Source organism: Mustela lutreola, chromosome 18 (assembly GCF_030435805.1).
Source record: "Mustela lutreola isolate mMusLut2 chromosome 18, mMusLut2.pri, whole genome shotgun sequence".
Taxonomy (NCBI): Eukaryota; Metazoa; Chordata; class Mammalia; order Carnivora; family Mustelidae; genus Mustela; species Mustela lutreola.
Genome location: NC_081307.1, coordinates 14,997,123 through 15,021,868, shown reverse-complemented (window position 1 = coordinate 15,021,868; position 24,746 = coordinate 14,997,123). Strand labels below are relative to the sequence as shown.

General features: G+C 41.2%; 1 protein-coding gene across 5 annotated transcripts in view; it reads left to right on the top strand.

Moving 5' to 3' along the window:
• The first annotated feature begins 1,139 nt into the window (after positions 1–1,139).
• The window catches only part of UBXN8 (UBX domain protein 8), a 58,460-nt gene continuing 34,853 nt past the window's right edge, over positions 1,140–24,746 (top strand). Inside the window, exons 1-8 of one of the 5 annotated variants that reach the window (XM_059156215.1) lie at positions 1,143–2,208; positions 6,420–6,542; positions 10,380–10,450; positions 13,947–14,069; positions 15,926–16,063; positions 17,923–17,964; positions 21,100–21,174; positions 24,406–24,655. In XM_059156215.1, coding sequence (XP_059012198.1) covers positions 1,959–2,208; positions 6,420–6,542; positions 10,380–10,450; positions 13,947–14,069; positions 15,926–16,063; positions 17,923–17,964; positions 21,100–21,174; positions 24,406–24,603 — 1,020 coding nt within the window. In that variant the 5' untranslated portion in view covers positions 1,143–1,958 and the 3' untranslated portion in view covers positions 24,604–24,655. Of the gene's footprint in view, positions 2,209–2,256; positions 3,226–6,419; positions 6,543–10,379; positions 10,451–13,946; positions 14,070–15,925; positions 16,064–17,922; positions 17,965–21,099; positions 21,175–24,405; positions 24,656–24,746 lie in introns of those variants that run through there. The other 4 variants (XM_059156216.1, XR_009349673.1, XM_059156218.1 and 1 more) reach the window with 4 other exon arrangements.

Sequence of the window (24,746 nt, the reverse complement as noted above, 5' to 3'; positions counted from 1 at the left end):
AGAAAAATGTGAAATTTGTGTTTTAAGAATATTAATGGTTTAGGGCACCTGGGAGGCTCAGTTGGTTAAGCATCTGCCTTTGGTTCAGGTCATCATCCTGGAGTCCAGGATCAAACTCCACATTGGGCTCCCTGCTCAGGAGGGAGTCTGCTTCTCCCTGTCCCTCTGCTCCTGCCCCATGTTCTCTCTCTCTCAAAAATAAATAAAATCTTAAAAAAAAAAAAAAAAAAAGAACATTGATGGTTTCATATGAACTATCTAGATTTTAAAACTCCTTTCTCTTTTACTGTGCCCAAGTATGTTCATAAGATTATATTGTAGGAATTGAGACATCTAGCCCATAGTTTAATTATCATCACTTAGAACTACATCAGTCACCATAATGACTCTATTATTTGTCTCAGGAAATTCTTGCCCACAGGTAGGCTGTCAGTTAGTACATAACTTGTTAGCTTTATATTTTCCTGAAAATCCATTTATTTGAACAATAGGTTGTTCATCTGGATAAAAAGTTTCTCTCTAAGGTACTGAGAAGTTGAACTGATGACTCAACTGGGAAATCTCCTTCCTTACCAAAAAAAGAAGCTAATCTGTTCTCAAGTCCTTCATTTTGCTCAGTCCACCAGTCCTTAACTATTATACCATGCACTGTGTCCATTCCCAGTGAGGTACCCACAAAGGAATTGAGAAGGCCACCTTAAACTACCTTAATCTAAACTCCAAAACCCTATAAAAAAACCACCCTTGACCATCTCTCTGAGAAACTAATAAGGGCACCTGGGTGGCTCAGTGGGTTAAGCCTCTGCCTTCAGATCAGGTCATGATCTAAGAGTCCGGGGATCAAGTCCCCCTTCAGGATCTCTGCTCAGCGGGGAGCCTGCTTCCCCCCTCTCTCTGCCTGCCTCTCTGCCTACTTGTGATCTGTCTGCATTCAGTTTCCTAACTTTGAAATCTCACTCTTCCTTTGTTCCTCACTGCCCCCCTTAATTCCTGACACTTACAACACAATTTGGAGGCGTTCCCCCAAGCCCTTGGGGTAGGATTTGCCAGCACCCTGTGTGTATCCCTATTACAGCACTCAGGAGCTGTATTGTATTTATCCGTTTACCGGGCTAGTAAACGGAGTTTTTTGAGGACAGATTCAGTAACTTACACGTATTTGGATCTCCCGTAGTTCTGCAGTACCGGCCAAAACTGTGGGGCTCCATAAATGTGCTGGAATACACGGAAAGGTGAGGTGGGAGGACTGACGGATGGGTCAGAAAACGAAATTTCAAAGCATTAAACTTCGTAAATTGTGGGGACCATCCGCGCTTAACTGAGTTGCAGCTGCTTAGAAACGCCACAGAGGTGAGTCATGGGATGGCAGTGAGGTCATAGAACTGCGAGGCCAAGCTCAACAGTCACACCTGCTCTGCCAAAACTGAGGCACAGGGCAAGGAGTAGCAGGACTCCAGGGTCTCCAGGACCTGGAATTTGGTCCAGGCCCCACTTTTCAAGCATCGGCCCATAGGAACAAGAGGATGCAGAAGGCACCAGGAACCGTTAGAAATCAACCCATAGGAACAAGAGGTGCAGAAGGGGCCAGGAACCGTTCGGGAGGTAGGGAAGATCCTTCAGAAGAGTAGTGCTTAGTAGCTCCGACCCCAAAGCCCACAGTCACCCACTGAGGACACAAGGCAGATCACGAGGCAAGAGCCTGCCTTCTGACACAGTCAACGGCCTCTACACTTCCTCTTCCAGTACATTTTACTTTCGAGGGTTCTTTTTCACAGCTTCCAGAGTCCAGCAGCCGAAGGGACGAGCGCTGCGGGCCCTGTCGCCAGGGAGCTGCAGCCAGCGCCCAAGCTTTGCTTTCACAGGATTTGGCTAGGCGGGCTGCCAGACAGACCCATTTCTCTGGAAACATGTGACGTGGGGAGGTGACCTGCATTTCTTCTGATATAAGACTACAGATTATGAGTTCGAAAACAGGGGCGATATCAGTCGAACCAACGACCCAGCTTCAGGACCTCGCGGTCCCCGAAAAACCGTCCCTTGGGAAGGGATCCACACCGTCGCCCGAAGTTAGGCGCAACCGGAAGGGGCGGGGCTCCCCCGGACGCGGAGCTTCTGCCAGCATGGCTTCTCGTGGGGTCATTGGGGTTTTCCTCCTCTCTGCTCTCCCCCTCTTGTGTCTGGAGCTCCGGCGTGGGATCCCCGATCTAGGTAAGTGTTAGCTTTTTCCTTCTGGCGCTCACAACGGCATAACTTTCCCACAAATGTTGCGTCGAATTCCTGTCTCGAGGCCGCCGCCTCTATGGGCGGCGTGGACTACAATTCCCAGGCTGCATCGCGCCCGCCTCTCTCTTCCGGCGCCGAGTTTCCGCGGAGCGAGACTCCCGGGGCATTGGGGGTGGCTGGCGGTTTTGAGGGGAGAAGGTGGCCTTCCAGTTTTGCGTGCAAGGGGAGAGGCTGGCAGAAAGCACAGGAACTTACGTAGACACTACTGGCAGATTGTTTTGAACGCTCACAAGGAAATAGGGTGGTGTGATGTAGGCCTTCAGTGGAATTTAAGGAAATGATACGGAGTCAGAGCCAAAAACATTCTAGACAAAGGAAATTGTGACGTGTCAAAGGAAAGGGTGAACGTCACTGTTCATGGATCCAGGAGACTTGGGGGAGAGTGTCTCGAGATAATAACATTCACTGAGCACCTGTTAAAAGCCTAACTCTGTTATCTCATCCAATCTGTATTATAACTATGGAGGTGGTTACTGTTACAATCCTCATTTTACACTTGAGAAAACAGACTTAGCGGAGGTGGAGCGCGTCCCTAAGGCTTTGAGTGAGTCCCTCGAGGAGCGTCCGGCTAGCTCCCGTCAACGGAGCATGCGACTCAGTCTTAGGGTTGTGCGTTCAAGCCCCGCGCTAGGCGTAGGCATAACTGGATAGTCAGTCCCTGGATTCTGTGGAGAATGTTTTGGAAGGAGACTGTAGTGGAAGCAGTGAAGCAAGTGAGGCTCTTGAAGTAGGCAAGTCGTGTAAGATGGGAACAGATGAAATGTGCACAGACTTGGAATATTTACAAAGTGGAATCAACAGGATTTGTGGATGGATTCATGGAAAGGAGGGATTCAAGAATGGCTCCTGCATGTGAAGTTGGACAACCCTTGGTAGTGGATAGTGCCAGTGATAAAGGGAAAACTCAGAGGAAAATGGACTTGAGAATCAGCCCATTTTGGGGTATGTTAGTCATGGGTTTACATGCATGTCTCCCTCCCTGTGTTCAGTTTTTAAGTTAGAGACCATGATAAAACCTAGCTTTGTATATTTCTTCTCCCTCTCCCCAGCCCCAAGAAGTCAGGTACCTAGAAGTGTTGCTGAAAATAAGAACTTAAAATATAATGCTTTTTAAAAAAAAAAATCTGCAGAGTCCCTCTAGAAACTTCCTACTCACTCAGGCTGTATTGGAATCTAACAAAAGACCTTTATCCAAATTACATAAGGGAATGTTAAATTCCCACTTACTATTCTTGAATTTACCGGCTCCCTTGCCTTTACAGTATCCACCTCTGTTAATTTAGACTCTCTTCTACTTTGCACTTAATGGTTTTTCTTTTTTAAATTTTATTTATTTATTTGACAGAGAGAATGAGAGGGAACACAAGCAGGGGCAGAGGGAGAGGGAGAACCACATTTCCCGATGAGGAGGGCGCGGGCATGATCCCAGAATGGTGGGATCATGACCTGAGCCAAAGGCAGATGCTTAACGACTGGGCTACCCAGGTGCCCCATGTACTTAATGTTTGAGTCACTAGTCAATGAGAAGGTGGTTGCAGCAGGAAATCTCCTCACATAATCAGCTCTATCGGGAAAATACAGTTTTTGAGCTTTAACTCCTTTCTGCTAGAAACCTCTGTCATTTGTGAACTGATGGTGGTTTACTTAGGTTTCTTTTTTTTTTTTTTTTAAGATTTTTATTTATTTATTTGATAGACAGAGATCACAAGTAGGCAGAGAGGCAGGCAGAGAGAGAGGGGGAAGCAGGCTCCCCGCCGAGCAGAGAGCCCAACGTGGGGCTCGATCCCAGGACCCCAAGATCATGACCCAAGCCGAAGGCAGAGGCCTAAACCACTGAGCCACCCAGACACCCCTGGGTTTCTTTTAATTTAGGTAATTTCTACATCCAGTGTGCTCAAACAGTCACATGCTCTACTGACTGAGCCAGCCAGGTGCCCCTACTTTATTTTCTTGATACTCATCCTCCAAATATCCAGTAATAGTAGTTAAGTCTATTTTACAAACCATATGTCCCAGTGCAATGGCTGCAGGGGTGGTTACATGTGGAGCAGTACTTACAGACACTAATACTCAGCCGGAGCTGCTAATTGAATTCCTGGCTGGAAAATTAAAAATCCCATACCTGTTCATTCACTTGGGTTGTATTTTTGGACAGATACTGAAAAAATGATTCCTATCTTTTTCTAGTATGTAAAAGCCTTCATTGCCATTTTTACTGGTACTCACAGCTAAATATATTAATGCTGCTTCCTCACATTTATTATTCTTTGAAGTGCCTTGTACGTGGGCTCTTGAGAATAAGTACCAAAAAAATCAATTTAATAATTTTTTTTTACTTCAAAGATGTGCGCACATATCTAGTTCTTTTATAGTCCTATATGACATTTGCAAATTGCTTGCTTGTTAGAACAAAAAGCAGCATAATGAAACATAAATCCCATACCTGAGTGGTTTCTCTAAATACCAGTGCTGTAGGTATTAAATTACTTTCATTATACCTTAGGTTTAGTTAGGTGTTGTTTTGAACAACACTTGGGTCAACAGCTAATGCTGGCAAAAGTTAGAGGACTGTGAGGCAAAACAAAACAGTATTTCTTTCTTTTTTAAAAAATATTTCATTTATTTATTTGAGAGAGGGAAAGCAAGCACGAAAGCGTACCAGCAGGTGGAGGGTGGAGAGAGGGAGAAGCAGAATCCCTACTGAGGAGGGAGCCTGATGCAGGACTCAATCCCCAGACCCCAGGACCCTGAGATCATGACCTGAGCCAAACCAACTGAGCTACCCAGGTGTCCCAAAACAAGTATTTCTTTCTTTTCTTTTCTTTTTTTTTTTTTTTTAAAGATTTTATTTATTTATTTGACAGAGAGAGATCACAAGTAGACAGAGAGGCAGGCAGAGAGAGAGAGAGAGGGAAGCAGGCTCCCTGCTGAGCATCCCAGGACCCTGAGATCATGACCTGAGCTGAAGGCAGCGGCTTAACCCACTGAGCCACCCAGGCGCCCAACAAGTATTTCTTTAAACAACTTTAAGTTGCTATTTTTTAAAAGGATAATATATGTATCAGTTTTGAGTTAAAAATGAAATATTTATGCACCTGGCCTATTCAGTCTGAAGAATGTGTGGCTCTCCATCTCCAGGTTGTGAGTTTGAGCCCCACATTGAGTACAGATATTACTTAAACAAAAATTTTTTAAAAATTAATTAAATTAAATGAAATATTTATTATAAGTATGGTCAACTAACTATATTTCAAGAAAGAAAGAAATATTTAAGTATGTATATGTATATATAATTCCTTCTTTAATCTTTAATTGGACTGATTACCTGCCCTGATTATGCCGGGTAACTTTTGAGAACTACCAAACTAAAAACTCTTGGAGTTAAGAAAGCATTTTTTCTTTTTAAAGATTTTATTTATTTGACAGAGATCACAAGTAGGGAGAGAGGCAGGCAAAGAGGGGGGGAGAAGCATAGAAAGCATTTTTAACCCAACTTTGTATTTGTTCTCTCACTATTAGCAAATAATGTTACACAAAATATAGGTATTAGTTACATTTTTGCTCATCTAATTTTCATCTTTATTCTTAAAATAAGACGAAATACTGAATTTTTACTTATTTCTAGGTGAACATGCATGTATATAGTAATTTTATTTGCAAATGATGGAATAAATATTCAGAAATAGAGAAGTATACAGTTGTATAATTTATGAGAAATATGAATTTCATGTTTCAGAATGACTGTTTTTAAATAGAATGAGAATTTGACAAGATGATACTGTCACAATTTAATTCCTGTTGGGATAATTTCCTTTCCTTCTCTGGATAGAGGGAAACCAGAATTTATTCATTATTGATAGTCATACTGTTTATGATGTAGCCAGTCACTTGAATTATACATATATTCCTGAGACAAAAGCTATTCTAAAATTGTTTTCTGAAAACTCGTTCTGGCAATGACAACCATGATGATTTTAGGTCACAAAGGAGACTGTATGAAAAAAAATCGTAAGACAGTTGCATAAATTAACTTTTACTATACCACTCTAAATTTTTTTAATGCCTTGCTATTTATTAGTTTCAAGAAAAGTGTTTTGAATTTTAATTGTACTTTTTTTTTTTTTAACCTTTATAAGGCGTTAAAGATCTAATTTTGCTGTGTGGTCGGATTTTCTTACTGCTTGCTCTTCTTACCTTAATTATTTCTGTGACTACCTCATGGCTTAATTCATTTAAATCGCCCCAAGTGTATCTGAAAGGTAAGTTTATTATTTATGCTACCCTTTTATAATTTTCTACTCAAGTTTCTTTATTGATTCTAGAACTTTGCATAGTAAGAACTACTTACTGTTAATTGGTGATGTGCAATTTCAAGGTAGAGTCATCATTACAACTTTTGTCTTGATTTTTATTTTTTATTTTATTTTTTTTTTTTTTAAAGATTTTATTTATTTATTTATTTGACAGAGAGAGAGATCACAAGTAGGCGGAGAGTCAGGCAGAGAGAGAGAGAGAGAGAAGCAGGCTCCCGCTGAGCAAAGAGCCCGATGCGGGGCTCGATCCCAGGACCCTGAGATCATGACCTGAGCCGAAGGCAGCGGCTTAATCCACTGAGCCACCCAGGCGCCCCATTGATTTTTAATGGACTATAAATCCCCATTTTTTAAAAAAGATTTCTTTATATATTTTTAGCAAGGGGGAGAGAGAAAGACAGACGGAGAGACCACTCGTGCCTGTACATAAGTGGGGGAGGGGCAGAGGGAGGGAGAATCTCAAGCAGACTCCTCCCTGAGCATGGAGCTCTACACAGGGCTGGATCCCATGACCTGATATCACTACCTGAACTGAAACCAAGAGTCTGACATTCCACCAAATACACCCACCCAGGCACCCCCATATCCAACATTTTATTTGAAATTGTACATTGTCCTTATACATGCATTTGAAATGATACCATTTCTATGTTGATACATTGCAAATTCTCTAATTTAAAATTGTGCAGTTTTTTTTTTTTTTAAAGATTTTATATATGTATTTGAGAGAGAGAGCATGAGTCAGCGGGCAGCGGCTGAAGGAGAGAGGGATACTTGGACTCAAGGCTCAAATCTAGGACCCTGGCTGCAGTCATGACCTGAGCCAGAAGGCAGACTTTTAACCAACTGAGCCAGCCGGGCACCCCAAATCATGCAGTTTAATTGTTCTTTGGTGCTTTCAGTTTATAAACTATTAAACAAATAGTAATTGTATCTACCATTACTTCATAAAGGCTTTTCAACCTAATTTATCTTTCATTGCACTTTGTCAGTTTTCCTTTCCATACCGCTTACTCTTAACTTTAGGAAACCGGGCTTCTTCTTATTTTTGAGAAGTAAGAAGTTTTACTTTTAACTGTTAAAAGCTCTTAACAATGTCAAAAGTGGCTCATTTGGTTAAGCGTCTGTCTTCGGCTCAGTTCATGATCCTGGGGTCCTGAGATCGAGCCCCACGTCAGCCTCCCTGCTCCGTGAGGACTCTGCTTCTCTTTCTCCCTGTCCCCCGCTTGTTCTCTCTCTCTCTCTCTTGCTATCTCTGTCTCTCTCAAATAAATAATTTTTTTAAAAAAGAAGTAATTAAGACTTGGGGCGCCTGGGTGGCTCAGTGGGTTAAGCCGCTGCCTTCGGCTCAGGTCATGATCTCAGGCTCCTGGGATTGAGTCCCGCATCGGGCTCTCTGCTCGGCAGGGAGCCTGCTTCCCTCTCTCTCTCTCTCTGCCTGCCTCTCCGTCTACTTGTGATTTCTCTCTGTCAAATAAATAAATAAAATCTTTAAAAAAAAAAAAAAAAAAAAAGAAGTAATTAAGACTGTATAAAGTGCTAGGACACCTGGGTGGCTCAGTGGGTTAAAGCCTCTGTTTTCAACTTGGGTCATGATCTTGGGGTCCTGGGATTGAGCCCCACATCGGGCTCTCTGTTGGCGGGGGGCCTGCTTCCCCCTCTCTCTGCCTGCCTCTCTGCCTGCTTGTGACCTCTGTCAAATAAATAAATAAAATCTTTAAAAAAAAAAAAATCGTATAAAGTGCTTAATTGTCAGACTTTCTTCAAATGAGTAAAAAATAAGCTTGTCTATATACTTTGTCTTCCCCAAATTTTAATCCTCCGTATTTTGTAAATATTTGTATGATGAAATGTATCAAAAGCTCAGTGACTTTAAGGATTACAGCCCCTTGAGACTCCTGGTTGGCTCAGTCAGTAGAGCATGTGACTCTTGATCTTAGGGTCGTGAGTTCAAGCCCCACATTGTGCATGGAGCCTACTTAAAAAAAAAAAAAAAAATTAGGGACGCCTGGGTGGCTCAGTGGGTTAAAGCCTATGCCTTCGGCTCAGGTCATGATCCCAGGGTCCTGGGATCGAGTCCCGCATCGGGCTCTCTGCTCAGCGGGGAGCCTGCTTCCTCCTCTCTCTCTGCCTGCCTCTCTGCCTCCTTGTGATTTCTGTCAAATAAATAAATTAATTAAAAAAAAATTCAAGCTCCTTAATCACCTGTTATTGATTTATTTAGAAGCTATACTCTGTTTCAGAGTCAGGAGGGAGTCTTAAGATCACTAAGTCTGATTCATCACATAGCAAGTTAGTGGCCAGACTGGGTCTTCTGATTTCCTGTGTGCTTTGCTGCTACCCTAATATTTCCTTCATAAATCTGAGGAAACAGTTAATGCCAGGAGATAAAGTAGTTGACAGAAAGGAGTGTTCCTATTTAAAGAGCCAGGCAGGTTAATGGATATATTTTCCTAAAAGATGGATAATTCCTCAAGGGAATACAGTTAAATTAATTTAAATAAAACTTGGTACAGGCGCCTGGGTCAGTCAATCGGTTAAGCTACCATTCTTGATATCAGCTTAGGTCTTGATCTCAGCCTTGTGAAGTCAAGCCCATGTTGGGCTCCACTTAAAATAACTAATTTAGTATACCCAGAATGAAAAAGGTCATACAACAGCAAAAATCCTTTCTCTTGCTGTTCAGTGGCTAATAACCTAATATTGGTTCAATCATCGGAATTGCCAAACACACCCCAGCTTCGGGGTCTAGGCATGTTGCATTTATTTTTTTCTTAATATTTTATTTATTTATTTGACAGAGAGATCACAAGTAGGCAGACAGGCAGGCAGGCAGAGAGAGGAGGAAGCAGGCTCCCCACTGAGCAGAGAGCCAATGCGGGGCTCGATCCCATAACCCTGAGATCATGACCCAAGCCTAAGGCAGAGGCTTTAACCCACTGAGCCACCCAGGTGCCCCTGCATTTATTTTTTTTAATAATTTTATGATTTTATGTTTTTATTTTTAAGCAATCTCTACATTCAACATGGGGCTCGAACTCAAAACCCTGAGATCTGAGACAGCCAGGCATCCTGGCATTTTGCTTTTACGGTCATGTCCAAGGGTGACCAAATGGTACTCAAGTCTGCAGTGCAGCATTCCATGCTCAGGTTCAGTAATGAGCTCCTGTGCCATGTCTTGGAGCTGCTGAAGCCCTATCAAGGGCCTACACTTAAAATCCAACTCACATGCTTAACCAACTGAGCCACCCAGGCTGTCCCCAGCGTAATCACTCTTTTTTTAGGATTTCATTTATTTATTTATTTATTTTTAAAGATTTTATTTATTTATTTGACAGAGATCACAAGTAGGCAGAGACGCAGGCAGAGAGAGAGAGGGGGGGAAGCAGGCTCCCCACCGAGCAGAGAGCCCGATGCGGGGCTCTATCCCAAGACCCTGAGATCATGACCTGAGCTGAAGGCAGAGGTTTTAACCCACTGAGGCACCCAGGCGCCCCTCCCATAATCATTCTTGAAGCCTCCTCACCCAAACTATACATAAAATACCAATACATGTGAAAGAACTTTTGTTTCAGAATAGACCTTTTCTTATAGATTTTACTTGTGGATTTCTTTGTTTGAACTATCTGCATATATCTCATTTTCATTATTTCAAAAATTACAGTCTGTTTTTTGAAGGGTTGTCTCTCTTGAAATGTTATCTACTGTCTGTCTTCAGAGAAAAGAGCATTAAGTTTATCATATTTGGGAATTAAAAAGCACTTTTATGTTTTGCTGTCTTAGAAGAAGAAGAGAAGAATGAGGAAAAACAAAAACTTGTCAGAAAAAAACAACAAGAGGCGCAGGGTGAAAAGGTAAAGCATAATTTTTAAAGAGTATATATGGAGAGAATACAGAATATCTGGGGCATTTATTTATTTATTTATTTTTAAAGATTTTATTTATTTATTTGACAGACAGAGATCACAAGTAGGCAGAGAGGCAGACAGAGGGAGAGGAAGGAAAGCAGGCTCCCCGCTGAGCAGAGAGCCCGACGCGGGGCTCGGATCCCAGGACCCTGGGATCATGACCTGGGCCGAAGGCAGAGGCTTAACCCACTGAGCCACCCAGGTGCCCCTATCTGGGGCATTTAAAATTGAGGTCTATTGCTTTCTATGTTTGTGCTTAGATTTTTTTAATTATTGAGGTCAAATTCACATGACCTAAAATTACCAAATTAAAAAAAAACAATTTAAAATGTACATTTCAGTGGCTTTTAGAACAGTCTCAGTGTTGTGCAGCTATTACCTCTGCCTAGTTCCAAAACTAGACAGGCAGGCACCCGTGCTTTCTATTTGTATGAATTTATCTATTCTGGACATTTCATATGAATGGAATCCTATAACATATGACCTCTGTGTTTGGCTGCTTTGACTTAGCATAATGTGTTCTGGGGTTCATCCATACACAGGTATCAATACCTCAGTCCTTTTTGTGGATGAATAATATTTCATTATATGGATATATCAAATTTGTTTATCCATTCATTTGCTGATTGACATTTAGGTTTCCACCATTTAGCTATTATGAATAGTGCCACTATGAAGATTTGGACACAAGTCTTTGAGTACCTGTTTTCAGTTCTTTTGGGTACATACATAGGAGTGGAATTCCTGGGTTATATGGTAATACTATTTTTAACTTTTTGAGGAACCGCCGAACTATTTTCTTGGGGTAAATAATACTTAGCTAGCATATAACCCGTTTAGTATGCTATTGGATTCAGTTTGCTAGAATTTGTTGCACCTATATTTATAAGAGATATTGGTCTATACTTTTCTTGTATTGTCCTTCCGTGTCTTTGGTGTGAGGAGGATGTTGACCTCATGGAATTAATTAGAAATTGTTCTCACCTCTTTTATTTTTTGGAATATCAATAGAATCAGTGTTAATAACTCTTCTTTAAATGTTTGATAAGGATTCACTTGTGAATCCATCTAGTCCTGCTCTTCTTTTTGGGGAGTTTTTTAATTACTGATTCAATATTGTCTGTTGAGATTTCCTATTTCCTCTTCTTTATTTATTTATTTGACACAGAGAAAGAGAGATCACAAGTAGGCAGAGAGGCAGGCAGAGAGAGAGGTGGGGAAGCAGGCTCCCTGCTGAGCAGAGAGCCTGACATGGGGCTCGATCCCAGGACCCCAGGAATATGACCTGAGTCCAAGGCAGAGGCTTTTCTTTTTTTTTTTTTTTTCTAAAGATTTTATTTATTTATTTGACAGACAGAGATCACAAGTAGGTAGAGAGGCAGGCAGAGAGAGAGAGAGGAGGAAGCAGGCTTTCTGCGGAGCAGACAGCCCGATGTGGGGCTCGATCCCAGGACACCGGGATCCTGACCTGAGCCCGAAGGCAGAGGCTTTAACCCACTGAGCCACACAGGCGCCCCTCTTATTTCTTCTTGAATCAGTTTAGGCAATTTGTGTTTCTAGGAATTTGTCTATTTTATTTTGGTTTTCTGATGTGATGGTCTACAATTGTTCTAATACTGTTTTTCTAATCCTTTTTATTTCTGTAAGGCTGGTAGTAATATCCTCACATTTCTGATTTTAATTATTTGTCTTCTCCTTTTCTTCATCAGGTTTGTCAGTTTTGTTGATCTTCTTGAAGAACCAATTTTGGTTCTGGTTGTTTTTCTGTTCTATTCTCTGTTTAGTTTGTTCTTTTTACAGTTTTTTAAGGTATAAAGTTAACTTCTTCATTTAAGATCATTCTTTAATTAGATGTTTACAAGTATAACTTTCCCTCTGAGCACTGCTCAGAGCATTGCTGTAACCTATTCAAGATTTGTGTTTGATAGCTAGGAATTCCATTTACTGTGGATGATCATCTAACACTTATTTCTTGACCTTGAACTGTCAGACCGAGGCAGTTGCCAGATTGATCATTAACAAAATCTTTGTGAAAGCAGGGACTCATGTGGACTTTCATCTAAATATTAAAAACATAAACTATTTATTTATTTATTTGTTTGTTTGTTTTAACAAACTAGGGCACTAATATTTTGGTATAAAGGCACTAATATTATGAAAGCTACCAACTTGTTTTCAGCTTGTTATCAATATGTTTCAGCTTCTAAACAACTTGTTCTTCTGGTGAACAAATTGCTCCTTTTAAAGTAAACAAGTGAAGGCTGAAAACAAGTCACAAGAGTAAAAGCCTCTGTATTTGTTGGGAGATGGGAGATTACTACATTTGTAACAACCCTAATCTGAATTTAGAACAATAAAAGTGTCCTTGCAAGATCTTTCATAAGAAATTCTCTTGTAAATATTTGACCTGTATCATGTTATTTCCAGTAGAAGTGACTATTAATTATAAAGCCTTGCTTGATAATTAGTAAATTATAGGGACATCTAGATGCCAACTACCTGTTAACCGGTGTCTGTAATTCCTAAAGGCCTGTAAAGTTAGGATTCTTTTGTTTGGCAGAAATCTTTAACCCATTGAAGTTCTCTCTTTGGACAAAAGATAATTAGTGTCTCTGTATAGTCTATTTATGTGGATGTTGAAGGACCGGACTTGTGCAGATATGTACCTGCTGATAAGTAAAATTTTTGAGGCTTGGCATTGTAAAATGGTGATTTTTCTCTTCTGATACTTGATTGATAGTTTGATCTGGCAAAGAACAGATTTAAAATCCCTAGAATTTTGAAATATTGTACCGTTAACCTAAAAATTCCAGTGTGATTTTTGAAATTCCTGTTTCTCTCTCTCTTTTTAGTCTCTGTTTTTCATTTTAAGTCCAAAGATAATGTTCAACTTTACTGTGATTAAGCTATTCAGTGAACGCTCTTCCAAGCAACTTCATGTGTTGGGCATGCTTTCAACAAACGGCTCTGAGTCAAAACTCCTAGAAGTCAAGGATCCCGTCCTAGGCATCTTTACATCCCTAGCTCCTAGTACGTTTTCATCGCACTGAAAACGCAGGACGGGGGCGCCTGGCAGGTTCAGTTGGTGGAGCGCGCAGCTCTTGATCTCAGGGTCATGAGTTTGAGCCCCATGTTGGGTGTAGAGATTACTTAAAAAATAAAACTTTACTAGAAAAAAAAAAAAAAGAAATGAAAACACACTAAAGGGGTAGAGGCAGACTCCCAAATAAGCATAAATATAGAACATTTGTTTTTTATCAGCATTATGTACAAATGCAGATTTGTAGAGAGTGTTGTTGAAGTGGAGGCTGCTGCTCTTTGGGCAAAATTGAGTTAGTATGAGAATACAATTTCTTCTCCTGGTTTCTATTTATTACTTTATAGACAACATAAAATCTTAGGAATGTCATAATAACAGTGCCTCTTTTATTTTTTTGAACAGGCCAGCAGATACATAGAGAATGTTCTAAAACCTCACCAGGAAATGAAGCTGAAAAAACTGGAAGAACGCTTTTATCAGATGACGGGTGAAACCTGGAAGTTGAGCAATGGCCATAAGCTTGGGGTTAGAAAATATCCTCCCTCCATATTTTGAATTCGGCTATTATGTATATGCAGTTGATGTATATTGTGTGCAATGGATAAGTACATACAATGTATATCACAGATATTTAATTTTTTATTTTCTTTTTTTTTTTTTTTTTTTTTTTTTTTTTTAGTTGTTTATTTGACAGAGAGAGATCGCAAGTAGGCAGAGAGGCAGGCAGAGAGAGAGGAGGAAGCAGGCTCCCTGCTGAGCAGAGAACCCGATGCGGGACTCGATCCCAGGACCCTGAGATCATGACCTGAGCCGAAGGCAGCGGCTTAACCCACTGAGCCACCCAGGCGCCCTAATTTTTTATTTTCAAATGAGGTTAAATTAGTAATATGGTCTGTTTTTTGGGGAGTCTTTACTGATCGTGATTATACATAGAGCATATCTGTGTGTCGAAGGGCTAAATGCTTTTGGTGCCGAAAGAGTGTATAACTTAGGTGCTTGATAAGCTTTAACATAAGGTAGTCATTGAGAGAACTGTTGACTAATCACCATTTTTTTTTTTTTTTTAAAGATTTTATTTATTTATTTGTCAGAGAGAGAGAGAGTGAGAGCGAGCACAGGCAGACAGAGTGGAAGGCAGAGGCAGAGGGAGAAGCAGGCTCCCTGCGGAGCAAGGAGCCCGATGTGGGACTCGATCCCAGGACGCTGGGATCATGACCTGAGCCGAAGGCAGCTGCTTAACCAACTGAGCCACCCAGGCGTCCCTAATCACCATATTTTATAGGAGGAAATTCTCCTAAGATCTCCCTGGTACCATAAGCTCACATTTTGCTCATTATGTTTGACTCTGTTTCCCTAAAGCCAAATTAACCTTTGGGTCTTTTTTTCCCTTGCCATTGAGTCTGAATTTCATCATTTCCTACTGGAAGTTCAGAGGAATTTGTTACAGATAAGCATGTGTCTGAGAATCTGGCAATTATTTTGCACAGAAGAAAGTTTTAATGGATAATATTAACAAAAAGTAATCTTTATGGTTTCTGGAATAAAAAATCCTTTGTCTTCTAAAGTGATTAATTCAAAAGAAAGATGAGAGTTTGAATTTGAGAACTTAAGCATGTTTATATATAACAGGATACTAGGACCATGTTCAGCTGTGAAAGTATTTCATGGTCATATACGCAGACCTGTTTTTACATACATGCTCTATTTCCACAACCTTTTGAGGCATAATCCCTTGCACTGTCTTGCTTTCTTTAATGAAAGGAGAAAAGGTTATCATCCGGGTTTTCTTCTTCTTCCATCCTACTGAGAAACTTGGGGATCAGTTAAAATGGAAAGATCCCTCCAGCCTTATATCTATCAGAGGGAGCCCCAGAACTGGATAAGGGTAGTTTCTTTTTTTTTTTTTTTTTTAAGATTTTATTTGACCTAGAGAGAGAGTGCATAAGCAGGGGCAGAGGCAGGCAGAGGGAGGGAGAAACAGGCTTCCTGCTGAGTGGGGAGCCTGTCACAGGGCTCAATTTCAGGACCTTGGGATCATGACCCCTTCCGAAGACAGATGCCTAGCCCACTGAGCCACCCAGGCGCACCAGCTTCTAGAAGATGTTAAGCTCCATGTTTTCTTGTCTAAGAAGATAATACTTTAAGTTTCTGGGCCACATAATAACTAAATCCACCCCCCTTTTTTAAGTGGGCTCCCTGCCCTATGTGAGGCTTGAGCTCATGATGGAGTTGCTTGTTCTACTGACTAAGCCAGCCAGGCACCCGAACTAAATTATATTTTTTACTGAAATGCCACTGGGGTAAAAGAAATAACCACTGTGAACAGAATAAAGTTGGTAATAGAGAGCATTTAGAAATAGTCTGTTTTTTTTTTTGACTAGGGTGACAAAGATTTGGTGCTGGAAAATGAGAGCCAGACGGCTTTTAAAACATCAAACAGAGAAGCAGCAAAGAGACGAAACTTGCCTAAGCTGTTAACCAAAGTCTCGCCATCTGCTGAGCAGCCCACGCGGAAGGAGGTTCATTCCTAAATGCCTACTCATGTAATCGTATCCCTGTGTGATAGGCATACTGCTGTCTGGGCCAGGTGGCACAGTGAGTGAAGATTAGGACTGGCTTTGGATCCAGATGGTGTCTTCCCACTACCCTGCAAAGGGATCAGCTTCATTGAGAATCACTCTTCCTGTTGGGTATGAATGTTCTGAATGCCACGCAGAAAGAAGATGTAAAAAAGATGCTAATAGGTTTTGAAAATACTCAGTTATTTCTGACGAGGGAATCCGATTAGGTAGAAATGAAAAATATAATGTTTATTAACCAAAACGTTCCTACAGGTTGCTAAGACACGATTAAGCCATATTTAGCAAGTGTCATTTTTCTCAGTGGTCCTGCTAGGAAAAAGGGGTTAGCAATCATTCACTTTGGAACAGTGCTCAGATTTATTTTTTTATTTTTTATTTTTTTTAAAGATTTTATTTATTTATTTGACAGACAGAGATTACAAGTAGGCAGAGAGGCAGGCAGAGAGAGAGGAGGAAGCAGGCTCCCTGCTGAGCAGAGAGCCCAATGTGGGGCTTGATCCTAGGACCTTGGGATCATGGCCTGAGCCGAAGGCAGAGGCTTTAACCCACTGAGCCACCCAGGCGCCCCTATTTTTTTATTTTTTTAAAAGATTTTATTTATTTATTTGACAGAGAGAGATCACAAGTAGGCAGAGAGGCAGGCAGAGAGAGAGAGAGGAGGAAGCAGACTCCCTGCTGAGCAGAGAGCCCAATGCGGGACTCGATCCCAGGACCCTGAGATCATGACCTGAGCCGAAGGCAGCGGCTTAACCCACCGAGCCACCCAGGCGCCCCAGTGCTCAGATTTATTATTCCTTCTGTTCTTTCATATCTTCAGTCCCCAGTTAACTCTTTTGGAGGTGGCAAAGGTTGGAAATAGGTCTCTTTGCACTAACTCTTACGGAAAGCTGGGAGGCCGTATTTTCCCTGAAAATAGTTTCTAATGTGTTGCTTCTCTGTCTGAGGTTTCTTGGTCCTTTAATGGGGCTTGAAGCTGGCAATCAGGTCACTGAACTGTTTCTCGCATTTCAAAAAGCTCTAATGAACTGTATGAACTAATTTAAAATCGAGGATTCTTTGCTTTTTGTCCATAACGTGAGTTGTCTCAAGTTGATGGTAAATTTTGGTTGACTATCACTTGTGCTTTTGATACCAGAGAAACACAAATGGTTTATTTGATAAAATGCAATTCATGCTGGTTAGATAAAATGCTATAACACATGAGTCTGTGGTATTAAAAAACAAAAAGTATACCTAAGGGGAAATTGCTGGCAACTGTTTAATGAGAGAAAATGGTCTGAACACCTGGTTTTGTAATGGCTAAATAGAAATAGGAAAGCAGAGTAAATCATGAAGACAACCAAAGTGAATGGTGGTTATCCAGTCCCTTAGAAGTGCCAGTCAAGAAAAATATGAGCTTAAGATGTGATATATAAGCACATGTGCACATAAATAATTTGGGGGTGTCTATTGAAGTTAATATTTATCCTCTGTTTCCTTAAATAATATATTTTATACAGTATCTTGGAATATCATAAAAATAAGATTCTTACATGTGCATGGATGGGTAGCTGTCAGCTCACCTCCTGTTACTATCATCTGTTCAGCACAGAGTTGCTTCCCCAAAAATGTTTATTAATTGAGCTCTTTCGTATTACATATTTTTTATAAATATCTATTAAAAGATTTCATTAATCTTAGATATGCCTGAACTCTGTATTAAAAGGAACTCTTCTTGCTGGCATTGTTTTTTGGTTTTTGTTTTTTTTCCCTTCAAAATGTTTACATTCCTCTTACAAATCCCAATTTATCTTTAGGTTCTTGATCTACCTGAAGAACCTCCTGAAACAGCTGAAGAAGTAAGCTTGTTTTTTTTCCTTTGGAAATTAAATATATTTTCTGTTTTTTTTAACGTCAAGTGAGTACCTCTTATCTCGGTTTGGGTTTAGAAAACGGAGCGGGTACCCGTGTGTAGGGGATTGCATTGTAACTACGTCAGTTTTGAATGTGGTGTCATCTCAAACCCCTCCACTCCGTCCTGTTTTGGAGCCCACGGTCCATCCGCTGTCTGCTGATGGTGGGGCATTAAGAGCCCTCCCACTTCATGGGGCAGAGAAAGGATACACGGGCTTTTCCAAACTTGAGCTCAGCAAAGGAGTTATTTATTTATTTATTTATTTATTTATTTTAAGATTTTATTTAGTCATTTGATAGAGAGAGCACAAGCAGGCAGAGCTGCAGGCAGAAGGAGAGGGAGAAGCAGCCTCCCTGCTGAGCTGGGAGCCCATCCTGGGGCTCGATCTCGGAATCCCGAGATCACCACCTGAGGCACCCAGGTGCCCCGGGAGTTACTTATTCAAACAGAATCAGTATAGGCAGATGACTTCAAATTGTTGTTTTCCCCCTAAGACAGAGGAACTGAAGAATGCAGCTACTGTGTAGATGTTTGAGTTGAAGGACGGTTTGCAGTTTTGGGGGGCGGGGTTCGACTGACCCTTTGCTCCGTGTTGGGCTGCTGTTCTCTGCCCAGCTGTCCTGCAGCCATGTCCGCTGCCTTCCTGTGGTCCCCAGGCTGAGGTCCAGAGGGGTCTCTCATGTCCTGGGAGCATGGGTCTTTAAAGCCCCAAAGTCCTTTAAAGCCGCAAAGGAAAGCCCTTATGGTCTTAGGGCTCAGCATTGGTTAGACTCCTTAAAAACTGGTTTTGAGGTGACCTGGGTGGCTCAGAGGGTTAGGCCTCTGCCTTCAGCTCAGGTCATGATCTCAAGGTCCTGGGATCGAGCCCCCTGTTGGGCTCCTTGCTCAGCGGAGAGCCTGCTTCCCCCCTCTCTCTCTGCCTGCCTCTCTCCTTACTTGTGATCTCTCTGTGTCAAATTTAAAAAAAAAAAAAAAAAAAAAAGGTTTTGAGTCTACCAGGAAAGCCACCGGGAGGGTCTCATTTTTATCAACACATCACATTTCAGTTGAAGATTTCAGAAGTCTGAGGAAAATCCAAAAGTCAGAGTAGAGACAATGAAGGGTGCAATCCAGACACCGAACCTCCAGGAGAAACACAAAAAAAGAAAAACAACTTCTAATTCCTTTCTGTTATATCCAACAAATTTACGTCTGCGCCGTGTCTGTCCTGACCTGCGCGCTCTACCTTCTCCCTTCACATCAAGCGCTGGGTTGGTATCCATGACAACCATTTATCAAACAGAAGTAATTAAATATAGCTCAGGTTTAACAGGGAACACCTTTTATGAATTTACTCTGTTTTTAAAACACATGACATCATTCCTACAGAACAGATTGGTGGGGCTTTCACTATATATATATGTGTATGAGGTAGCTGTGACTCTATGATAATGGGCCATAAGGAAATTCCTGTTCTGGCCAAAGCTTGCTTGCATTTCAGAATGGACTAATTGAGAGAACTAAAGACTGCATGGGTTTCTGATAGAGAAAGGGATCTGAAACATAATCCAGTTCTTACTTAAGCAGTACATTTTGATTCTTTTAGTGTTATTTATTTAGTATTACAACCATCTATAGTGTTCTTTATTATTTTTTCTTTTTTTTTTTTTTAGAGATTTTATTTATTTGTCAGAGAGAGAGCGAGCACAGGCAGGCAGAGTGGCAAGCAGAGGCAGAGGCAGAAGGAGAAGCAGGCTCCCCACCGGGCAAGGAGCCCTATGTGGGATTCGATTCCAGGACTCTGGGATCATGACCTGAGCCTAAGGCAGCCGCTTAACCAACTGAGCCACCCAGGCGTCCCAATCCATAGAGTTCTAAATAATATGGTAAATATTTAAAAATGAGAGGACCGGCACTTGGGTGCCCTGGGCTCTGATTGTGATCTCAGGGTCCTGGGATCCAGTGCTACGTCAGCTGCCTGCTCATCAGGGAGTCTGCTTCTCCCTCTGCCCCTCCCCCAGCTTGTGCTCCTTCTCTCTTGCTCTCTTGCAAAATAAAATCTTTTTAAAAAGGGTTTCCTGGGCACCTGGGTGGCTCAGTGGGTTAAGCCTCTGCTTTCAGCTCAGGTCTTGATCTCAGGATCCTGGGATCAAGCCCCACATCCGCCTCTCTGCTCAGCAGGGAGCCTGCTTTCCCCTTTCTCTCTGCCTGCCTCTCTCTGCCTACTTTTGATTTCTGTCAAATAAATCAACAAAATCTTTAAAAAATAAAAAAGGGTTTCCTGACAGTTACCATTTAATAAACATGAGAAAAAATGACTTCCTCATCTGTTTTTTAAATGACTTTTAATATATTTTTTTAAAGATTTATTTATTTATTTGACAGACAGAGATCACAGGCAGAGAGACAGACAGAGAGAGAGGAGGAAGCAGGCTCCCTGCTGAGCAGAGAGCCCGATGTGGGGCTCGATCCCAGGACCCTGGGATCATGACCTGAGCCGAAGGCAGAGGCTTTAACCCATTGAGCCACCCAGGCGCCCCTAAATGACTTTTAATATTAACTAACAGTTTCCAGGCTCTTTTTAGCTATTTAACTGTTTAATCAGGAAGAAATGATGTGGAAACCCAATCCGTAAAACAGATGGAGCAGAAGCTCTATCCCTGCAACTAGGACCTACTCCTCTGGGCACAGCCTACGATGATAGAGTCACTTGGGAACTTTTGTTTCCTTCCAGTCCGGTGTTTTTCTCCTCTAGATTCTGAGGTGCCACTGGACCTTCTTGGTTTGGTAGATGAATTTTGAAGTCCTTGTGCAACCTTGATATTATCTAGACAGAAGCATCTAGTTTCTGGTGTCCTCTCTGGAAGGTGCCATCATTGATGTCAGTCAATAGGAAGTTGTTCTTCCATTTCAGGAGGCATTTTTATATATAGATTGATTTTTATCTGGACCTTTTTGTTGGCGTACTACTCTCAGAGCTAAATGCCTACAAAACCCCCCACAAGCTGTTTAGAATTAGGGACGTGTCATAGGAGTAGCCATTTTGGAACCGCGAAGAGCAGCAGATTGGAATTCTTACTTGAACATTTTTATTCCTCAGGTAGTTACTGTTGCCCTCCGATGTCCAAGTGGGAGTGTCCTGAGAAGAAGATTTTTTAAGTCTTGCAGTTCACAGGTGAGGCCATTTGTATTTTGAGAAATATTTTTGTTGAATTTGGTAAGTCTACTCCCATGCAGTGGGGGAGGCCGTACCACTCTCTTGTCTGGGTTTCCCTTCAGGGATGGTCAAGGGCATTTGTATGTACTCGGTGTTGCAGAAATTTGGATAATTAGGTATTCTGGATTCATTATTTTTTCACCATATTCTGGATCTTTTTGAACTGTGATTTCTGATTTTTTTCCCCAGTTCTTTTTTTTTAAAGATCTTATTTATTTATTTGACAGAGAGAGAGTGAGACCACTACCTGGGAGACAGAGACGGAGGGAGGGGAGAAGCGGACTGTCTGCTGAGCAGGGAGCCCGATGCAGGGCTCCATCCCAGCACCCTGGGATCATGACCTGAGCCGAAGGCAGCTACTTAACCAACTGAGCCACTGGGTGCCCCTTTTATCCTGTTCTTTTTTGTTTTGTTTTGTTTTAAGATTTTATTTATTTATTTGACAAAGAGAGATCACAAGTAGGCAGAGGCAGGCAGAGAGAGAGAGGAGGAAGCAGGCTCCCCACATAGCAGAGAGACCGACATGGCGCTCCATCCCAGGACTCTGGGATCATGACCTGAGCCGAAGGCAGAGGCTTTAACCCACTGAGGCACCCAGGTGCCCCTAAATGGTTTTGTTTTGTTTTTTTTAGTTAATTACATTTTCACAGCTGGGTAGATAACGATGCTCTCAAATCCCTAGCAAGCAGCCAGTCTTAGCTTTGTTCCCATTATCCTTGATGGGTTATTAACTTACGCCCTATTGCTTATATGTAATTTTCAGATCATTCTTTAGGGGTCATTTCCTTTTGTTCTAATAGAGTATTTTTTCTCATAAACAGTGCTGTGTTCATTAGCAATAATTTGGACAACAGAAAAGTAGAGAGAAAAAAGACTTGATCTGCAGTCTGATGCCAAGGCCAATTGCTAATATTTTGGTGTATTTCTATTTTTAAGTGTGCTTAACTATGCATTGTATTAGAAATATATGCATTGTATTAGAAATGGTTTTCTGTCATGATTGTTGCATTTAGCCTTCTATGACGAGCATGCTGTGAACTATAATGGAAAAATGCTGATGGATTTGATTACATAGAAATGCAAAATTCTATAAAGAAGAAGTTCAGGGGTACCTGGGTGGCTCAGTCAGTTAAGCATCTGCCTTTGGCTCAGGTCATGATCTCAGGGTCCTGGGATTGAGCCCCACATGGAGCTACCTGCTCAGTGGGGATTCTGCTTCTCCCTTTCTCTCTGCCCTTCCCCACAGCTTGTGATCTTTCTCTCTCTCAAGGAAATAAATAAAATCTTACTACCAAAAGAAAAAGAACAAATTCAGAAAGTTAAAACTTTGGAAAAAATATTTTATATCTACATATGATAGTCATTTCTTTATAGGAGTATACTAATCAAGGAAGAGGTAAACTCAGTAGAATGACAGTTTAAAAAAAAAAAACAAACCAAAAAAACACAAAGGAGGGCGCCTGGGTGGCTCAGTAGGTTAAGCCTCTGTCTTCAGCCCAGGTCATGATCCCAAGGTCTTGGGATGAGCCCCACATCCGCCTCTCTGCTCAGCAGGGAGCCTGCTTCCCCCCTCTCTCTGCCTGTCTCTCAGCCTACTTGTGATCTCTCTCATTCTGTCTGTCAAATAAATAAATAAAATCTTAAAAAAAAAAATGAAGGATTTCCTAAAGAAAAAAAAAGTGACATAAAAATGTTAGGCCTCACTTAGAATCAAAGAAGTGCAAAATAAATTGGGACAGAATTTTGTACCTATCAGATTGTCAAAAATAAAAAGAAGAGTACTGAGACGCCTGTGTGGCTCAGTCCATTAAGCGTCTGCCTTGGGCTCAGGTCATGATCCCAGGGTCCTGGGATTGAGTCCCACATCTGGCTATTTGCTCAGCAGGGAAACTGCTTCTCCCTCTGCCTCTGCCTGTTCTGCCTCCAGCTGTCTGTGCTTTTGCTCTTTCTCTGACAAATAAATAATAAAATCTTAAAAAAGGAAAAAAAGAGTACAAAATTTTGGGCAGTGTGTGGAAAAAACAGTGAATCTCATTAGTTTTTCTTGTGAATACAAATTGGGCCACTGTTCCTATGGGATAATTTACTCATATTATCTATTTTTTCTTTTTTAAAAGATTTTATTCACTTATTTGACTCAGAGAGAGATTAGTGAGAGAGTACAAGCATGGGGAGCAGCAGAAGGAGAAGGAGAAGCAGGCTCCCCGCTGAGCAAGGAGCCCGATGAGGGGCTCGGATCCCAGGACCCCGGCATCATGGCCTGAGCCGAAGGCAGACACTTAACTGACTGAACCCACCTAGGCACCCCTCATAATCTTTAAAATATATCTTTTGGTTAATTGCTTTTCCTGTTCATGCTCTCTCTCTGACAAATAAATAAATAAACATCTTTAAAAAAAATAAGACAAATGATCAAAGATACAGGTGTTTATATGGGGATTTGTTGAATGAAAGTGTATCCAAATACTGGAAGATTATGAAGCTTTATAACCTAGAAGAATGGAATATCAGTAGGTTCTTGGATGGTAGTTAGCAGGAAAAGTCAGAGATTATCTGTAACTGATACTCCAGTTTACCCCAAGAACATTCTAGTATCCAGCTTTCTTCCTAAGAAGAAAGCAAACAGTTCTTTGGCAGGCATTTTTAGGCAATAGGAAATGGAAGTTACTATGGAAATCTTCATAACAGTTACTATGGAAATCTTCATAACAAGAAATGTTCTCAATTAATAGGAATAGCCCATTGGAAATTGAGCTATCATAAGGTAGTCACTGGGGCCTGGACATGTCTCTGGTGACAAAGTTCCTGAATGATTTTTGACTAGTGGCTTTGATTTTGATTGAAATAATCTTTTTTTTTTTTTTTTTTTTGCAGGTGCTAACCTTTATTCATAATTATTAATTGAATAGCCTTTCCATTTCCTAGGGTTGGGGCTTTGCTAATTGTTAAATGCCCCTGCTATCTGTAGGTGCTTTTAGTCCCTAGGTCTTCTCTGAAACTTCGGAAAGGTATTAAAGGTAATTTGCATCTCTTAGTTCTAGGCGTATTATTTTCCTTTAAACTGTAGATGGTTCTGTTTCTTTACTCCGAGGGGCATGATTTCACAGTGGAAGAATTATAAAATATCATGATGTTCTAGAGGGACACAACTGTGCACAGTATTTGATAGCTAAACTTTTTATCCTTTAGGTCTTATTTGACTGGATGATGAAAATTGGGTACCACACATCCCAATACAGCCTGTCTACTTCCTTTCCCAGACGCCCTCTGGAAGTGGGGGGAGGCTGGTCCCTGCAGGACATAGGAATAACTGTGGATACTGTACTCAATGTGGAAGAGAACGAGCAGACAAGTAATGAAGAAAGGAGAACTGCCTGTTCCCCATAAAATCAGCGATGCCATGGCCTTGCAGGACAATAAAGGATTCACATTCAAATTATGCCATCCCTTGATTGACCTCAAGAAGGGAAACACTTTAATGTTGATGTCCTTGGGAACATGTGGACATAAAGGATTAGAAAAGGATTACT